This window comes from Pseudomyrmex gracilis, unplaced genomic scaffold (genome assembly GCF_002006095.1).
Source record: "Pseudomyrmex gracilis isolate BER0280 unplaced genomic scaffold, ASM200609v1 scaffold_2173, whole genome shotgun sequence".
Lineage (NCBI taxonomy): Eukaryota > Metazoa > Arthropoda > Insecta > Hymenoptera > Formicidae > Pseudomyrmex > Pseudomyrmex gracilis.
Window position 1 is genome coordinate 8,830 of NW_018022757.1, and position 7,360 is coordinate 16,189.

General features: G+C 29.1%; 1 protein-coding gene across 1 annotated transcript in view; it reads right to left on the reverse strand.

The window, feature by feature from the left end:
* Positions 1-69: 69 nt before the first annotated feature.
* LOC109862672 (thyrotropin-releasing hormone-degrading ectoenzyme-like) overlaps positions 70-7,360 on the reverse strand; it is a gene marked incomplete at its 3' end in the record, with an annotated part of 8,699 nt that continues 1,408 nt past the window's right edge. Inside the window, exons 3-8 of the mRNA XM_020442781.1 lie at positions 6,375-6,525; positions 5,355-5,448; positions 4,768-5,168; positions 3,960-4,279; positions 1,107-1,294; positions 70-150 (exon numbers count right to left, since the gene is read on the reverse strand). Coding sequence (XP_020298370.1) covers positions 70-150; positions 1,107-1,294; positions 3,960-4,279; positions 4,768-5,168; positions 5,355-5,448; positions 6,375-6,525 — 1,235 coding nt within the window. The remainder of the gene's footprint in view (positions 151-1,106; positions 1,295-3,959; positions 4,280-4,767; positions 5,169-5,354; positions 5,449-6,374; positions 6,526-7,360) is intronic.

Consider the following 7,360-nt stretch of genomic DNA (forward strand, 5'->3'; position numbering starts at 1 on the left):
GAGCAAGGTAAGAATTCGAAAAGTTGTTCTAATTTCCCTTGTGTCTGGTATATCTTGACTATATCTTGCCACACAGCAGACGTTTCATAAGTGACCGTGTCTAACATTAGTCTTTGGCAATATATCCACTTCTGCCAACTTGGCAACAGTCTGCAAGAAAAAAATATATTATTTCCAGATAGTCAAATGTGAAAACTCAATATAAAGCAAATCATTGTTTAGATTAAGGTGCTTGCCAATTGCTGTTGTGTTTTTTTATTTAATGCAAAAAAAATGTTTTTGTTACTTTAGTATCACTATAGTGAGTTTTATTGTCAACTAATTGTTGTAGACTATGTTTGACGACAAGTGAGTGAGCAATTTGTTAGCAATGATTTTTCTTCGTAAATTGAAAAATAATATAAGTTTATTGTTGATGCAATGTTGGAAACTTGCTGTTATTATATTTTGAAGACCGTTGCTAGCAAGAACGTGCTGAAAACACTGAAAATACACTCTTTTCTTACAGTGCTGAAACCTTATCCTGATAAGAAAACATTTACAAAACTACGTGACAAAATTTTGCACAAAAATTGTAAGTTGCAATTATACAAATATATTTTAAAACATAGATGTAAATCATTGATCGTTTATAAAATATTTTTAAGTGTTTGCAAACTTATTTTGCAAATATTATTTCGGCAAAAGAATAACGATATGGCGAAACATCTTAGCAGTATATTTGCAAAGTTAATTAAAAAAAAAATTGTGCATAAAGTGAGAAAAAAATTACAGCTATGTGATGTTTAAAATATATAGTAATATAATTGCATATGTTATGTTATAGCTCATCATCTAAGTGCAATCATTGCAAGATCGTCGTTAATTCATGATGCCATTTTTGTGCAATATTTTCACAATTTGCTTATGAGGGATGAGCAATACTTGTGGCAAGTTACCAACAATTTGCACTCAATTGGCTATCTAAGATTTTACTTAAATAAATATAATTCTTCTTAAAGTTTAATCCATTAGTGTTATTCCATAGATATAAGTCCAGTAGCACGATAAGATCTTTGTGACTTCAACGGACGTCAAGTTGGTATTGGGAAAATAGAATAACGTACTTGTTTTGTGTAGGATGATTAAAATGCCAGTTTAATATTCCATTAACATGTTCTTTGCACTTTAAACTACGAAGGATGCATGTCCATTTTAAAACTTCATGATAGAATTGATTATTGGCACTATTTTCCGAAGAATGTGTATATGATATGTCATCAAGAAACTTATTCAATATTTCTAGGAGTTTATTCTATAAAAGCAAAAAAAGTTATGTTGTAACACAGTGTTAATTACCAAATGTTTTTAATATGTAAGTATTTAACAATATCTTTGTGTTACTTAGCGTTCTATATCTAAAATATTGTAGATTCTACTAGTTTTGTGACATCTTAATATATAGCACTTCTTTTTATTCTTTTTTAAGCTATATGTATGTTTATAAAGATTACGAAGTTTTTTTTTATTGAATATTTACATGTATTGCTGATAATTTTTATAAAATTTATTTTTTAAACAAAAAATATCGAATATTTGTTGTTCTAGATAGTACTCGTATAGTATAGTTTTTATGATGCCAAAACAACAAAAATTACACTATCGTAAACGATACATTTCTACAACACAATATATCATCGGTGTTTTATGTGCAGTTCATTTATGAACAAAAAATAGATAGACCACAAAAAAGTTACATTGCGAATACAATTGTATTTAAATTTTTTAAAGTTATAAAAACTTGCAAATTGTGTGTACTTAGCAATTATATAGCACTTTTATAGAGTATCTTTTTAATTATAATGACGTGCCTGTCCATGACTGTGAATTTGTATGTTTGCAACATTCTATTTATGTTCTTATAGTTGTTATGTTGCCGGCTAAAGATACACAAGTGTGTACACCTGTTTTCTAGTATATGTATATGTATATGTACATGTACACAGGCTTCAAAGAAACCTTTTATCTGTGTAAATACATATTTTTGACTACATTTTAAGACAACATGTTATTTGACAAACTTGTGCCCAAAGCTTCCTTTTTGAGTTATTAATAAAAATAGGTGATGTACCACAAGTCGGATACGAGAGGTAGGAATATTTTATAAATATATATTATATATATATATGAATAACATATGCGCAGAAGCGGCGCAATTCACCGTGAGTAACAGTACTTTATGTAATGCACAGATTAAGTAATACAAATTCCAAATGAAGAACTAAATAACTGAGAGAAAAAAAAGAAAAAAAGAAAGAAACAAAGAAAACTACTGAAACAGTGTGTAGCGATTAGCTGATCGCGTCAGGCAGCATACCCAGATAGGAAACCATTTACAAACTTATGTGACAAAATCTTGCACTAAAATTATAATTTGCAATTATACAGACATATTTTAGGAAATAGATGTAAAAACATTAATCTTTTCTGAAATATTTGTAAGTGTTTGCAAAATTACTTTTCAAATACTATTTCGGCAAAAGAATAACGATATGGCACATCATCTTAGCAGTACATTTGCAAAATTAATTTTACAAAGAAATTGTCCAATAATTGAGAAAAGAAATTTAGATATGTCATGTTTTAAATATGTAGAAATATGATTGCATATGAAGAAATGCAAGAAATCGTCGTCACTCATGATGTCATATTTGTGCAATATTTTCACAAATGTGCCTATTAGGGTACGTAATTGCTCGCGTCAGATGCTGAGTTGTGTCCTGCATACTTCTTGTATCCGACTCATGGTAGTTCAACTATTTTTATAAATAACTCAAAAAGTAAGCTTCAGATATAATTTTTTCAAATAAAACAATGTCTCAGAATTTAGGTGTCAAGAATATGTATTTACAAGAATAACGAATTGATCTGACTCACTTTGTACATATGTGTATATAGTATATACAGGGTATTTGCCGTCTTACCACTCGTAGGTAGGTGACGAGAAGTCTGCGAAGAAGGTATCGCTTACGCGTAGAAAAGAAAAATATTCATTATCGCTTTATGATATGTATTTAACACTTATATATATATGTCATAAAATTTACTGTCAGTTCTATTCACTTAAATGTACAAAAGCACTCTAAGTGATTTATCATGTAAGTTTGTCAATTTATTGCATATTTTGTCGGTATAAACTTAAACTTTATTTAATTTTATATTCCTTAAACGAGACATTCAGCCGCTTTTAATGAGGCACTTTATATTAAGAACTGTTAAGTCTTTCATTCTGTCTTTTTTTTAGTTGATGTATCAGTACGTTTTTAGTAATCATATTGTTAGATAGAAGNAAAGAAGAGGCAATCGTGGTCTTACAGACAATCAAAGGCTATTACGGCAGTAAATATTTTCTTTTTCTGCTTGTTACTACCGTAACAGCCTTTGATTGTCTGTAAGACCACGATTGCCTCTTCTTTNCTTCTATCTAACAATATGATTACTAAAAACGTACTGATACATCAACTAAAAAAAAGACAGAATGAAAGACTTAACAGTTCTTAATATAAAGTGCCTCATTAAAAGCGGCTGAATGTCTCGTTTAAGGAATATAAAATTAAATAAAGTTTAAGTTTATACCGACAAAATATGCAATAAATTGACAAACTTACATGATAAATCACTTAGAGTGCTTTTGTACNTGCCAACAAAGTTGTTGCGTTTTTTCTTTTTGTGTGCTAACAGTTTTGGCAGTGTTTCCGTATTGTAGCATTTCTGCAAACAATTTCTGTTGCCAAGGTCTGAGCCGAAATTGTCAAAAACAGAAATTGTTTGCTGGGTATATAATATATATACAGTATATATCTAGTATATATATATACTATATATATTATACTTTATTTTTCTAACCTTTTTTATTTTCTAGTTGACGATGAGCTTGCAATCATCTACTTTTGTAATGTACTAAATGTATTATTATTTACCTTGATATTTCTTGAAAGAACACTTTCTGGGAACGGAACAATCTTCGACATGTTTTCAAGTGCAATAAGTACAGGATACCACGCTGTATAGGAATTGTTTACGTGAAATATACTGCTTGCAAGTTCAAGATATATGTCCAGGTCAATTTTATCTGGAACATAATTTTCGTTATACTTCGTATTTTGCACCAAAAAATAAAAAGCATCGTCTAGAAGTTGTGCTAAAGTGACGTCAGACAATTCTGCGATCACAGACCCTCCAGTTTTAAGAAAAAAAGCAATGTTCTTCCAAGAATAACGATCATAGTTTACGCGATATCCTACAACAAAAAAATTGTTTAGAGAATCAAAACAAGAGAACGCGAGATTCAACCAATATAATAGTAGCATTAACTGTAATAAGATAGTGAAAAGATTTACTATATACAAGGTGTCCCAAAATTGGGTAACCATTTCTCACAAACAGAACAAAGAATTAAAACTGAGTCAAAAAATTGTATACCATTTTGCTAGATTCGCAATAGTTACTGAGATCGTAATTACCAAATATTCGCAAATAATCATGCATCAGGCTATCTTATGCAAGTAAGACAGCACCGTGCGCCTCGCACGCTTACGATATTATTTGTAGCAACATATGGGAAAAGCTACTATTACTGCATATACTCTGACATATACAATGTAATCAAGCAAAACGCGCCGAGCTCTCACGCGTGTACGACAGAGATGATACATTAATTCTGGAACACACTGTATATATACATATATATAATATATATAATAAATAAATAATTCATAATCACATTACCTAACTGGTCCACGACAATGGTAATCTGATTTTCATAAAGTAGAGATATAAACATTTTACTGTCTGGTTTTAGGATATGATAATAAGTGGCAAGAACTTGTGTGTTTAATAATTTTTTAAAAGTTACAGGTATCCACCATTTTTGTTTGCACAGTGTTTTGACAGTGGAATTAACGTCAAAACAGTCTCTAATCTCTGCAGACACAGACTGTGTATCATTGTGTCGGTTTACTTGTATCACAGGATAACCACTTTGTGCTGTCCATGAAGTTATCATATTTTTGATATCTGACAATTTTATGTATGAAACATTCTTATATAAAGAATACGTCTCAAAATTTCTATTCCATAACTTATCAAGAAGTGACAATTTGTTGTACGTGTTATTTGATGTCTTCTTCCTAATAACAAGTATAATATAATTAGAATACAAAATATAGGAGTACTGCTTGCTGTAAAGTTTAAAAAAATATATTTTATGTTTGTTATAAGGTATGGTGGCTTTACTAATAAATAATGTGAAGAATTAAAGTATTAATTAAAAATTGTCGAAATTCTTTGTATTCCAATGATTTATATATATTCACCTGTAATAATATAAGTGTACGGCTTCTTGAAATAGAGAAGTATATAGGAAATCTTGTTGAAAGACGGTATTCAGCATGTAGAAAGTACTGAATGCTATAACATAATTCATAATGTTGAAGTTTTGATAGATTATGTAAAACCTTAATTATAATAAATAATACGTTTACAAATTATGGCTTATTTAACTCTAAAACGCATAACAATTTACAGTTAATAGTGTTATTGAAATATATTTCATAACGTTAGGTTTTATGTTTTCCATTTGTTCGTATAATTCTTAGTAAACACAAAATAACAGTAATGTAAAAATTGTTATACTTTTTCACTCAACAATATATATGTGATGTTACACGCTTTGTACGTAGCAGTTATAGTGGTGAGTGGAAAAGTATACCATTAATGTTACGTTACGTTTTACTTTGTGTTTACTCTCTCTCTAGAATTACAGTAACACTTTAGTAATACTTCTATTCTTTGACCTACATATTTACACAATATCATCAACTTTCGATAAGAGTGTGTTTTCTCTGGTTTGTACTACAAGTGCAAATACAATTTACGATATTTATAACTTATTATTGTTTGTTTACATATTAAAGTACCAGAAATATTATATCACGTATTACATTGGTTACTTTGAAAAGTGTTAATCGATTTGGAGTTTATCATATTTCAAACTACATGAGATATAAAAGTACAAGCTTCCAATAAAAGTAAGGCACAAAGTTTTAAGTACAATTAACACAGTTTTCTTTTGTATTAACAATTATAATGTCTGTCGCAATAAAGCGACACATGTTTCAAACGTTGTAAAAAGCAAACTACGACCAAACATCAAAAATGTTCACTTACAATAAACATAGTAAAGATAATGAGTAGCTGCAAAGTTTTACAGTATTTTTAAGATATTTACATTATTTTTAAAAGATATAGAGTAAGATCTGATACTTCTTGGCCTATCATTTAGTAAACGTTGAGTTAAAGAAATAAAAGTACTCAAACAATTTCTGGTTCTTTACCTTTTTCTCGCCACAGTTTAGTAAAAGTTGAAGTGCGTGATATAAGTGAATTTCCTCGAAATGGAGATTCATATGTAATTGCTTCTATATAATCAAGAAATATCCGTCGTGTTTGGACCACAATCGATTTTAGTAAAGATGTATTGTAATACTATCAAGAAGACAAAGTAAGGTAAAATATATTTTGATGATGAGCACATACTTAAGCATCTTAGGTAGTATGTAAGTAATGTATTAGAGTAATAAATTTCCTGTGTTTTCAATTATCTTTTTATATATAATCAAGAATATCACCAAAAGCTATATTAGTAAATTGATGATATTTTTAATTAAATAATTAAATAAAAACACAGGAAATCTAGTAGCAAAGTGAGGAAGAAAGTATGTAAATTATTCTCCACACACAAATATGATATATATGTTTTCATACTTTAATACTAATATGTCATACTGCGTATCATTTCAAAAAACCTAAAAGATGAATATATTAATATCAATGTAAACGGTCCACATTATTTCTAAAAATAACCCAAGCAACCAGCTGACGTTGTAATGACGTAAATATACGTGATTTTTGTTACTAATTAGTGATTATGACCTAAATCTGACGTTATTTTGAACGTCATAACAATGACGTCAGTATATACGTCACACATATACGTCATATATGATGTAACTATTGGTCTTTGGAGTAACGTCAGTTGAAATAAGTGAGTAAGACGTCATAATGACGTTATTTAAATAACACGGTAGTTAAAAATTTGTTTTTGAGTATAGTACGGTAATATTGTATTGTACCTTAAGTAGCTAGCTTATGAACGTTATAGAGATGTTATTTAATGTTATTTACTATTTAGCACGTTGCATACATCGCATTATATCTTATATATAATATCATACATATCTTTTGCTACGTTGTGGTAAAAACCTAACAACTTTTGTTTTAAACATAAACGCTTTGTTTTCAAAATATAGTATATCAACAA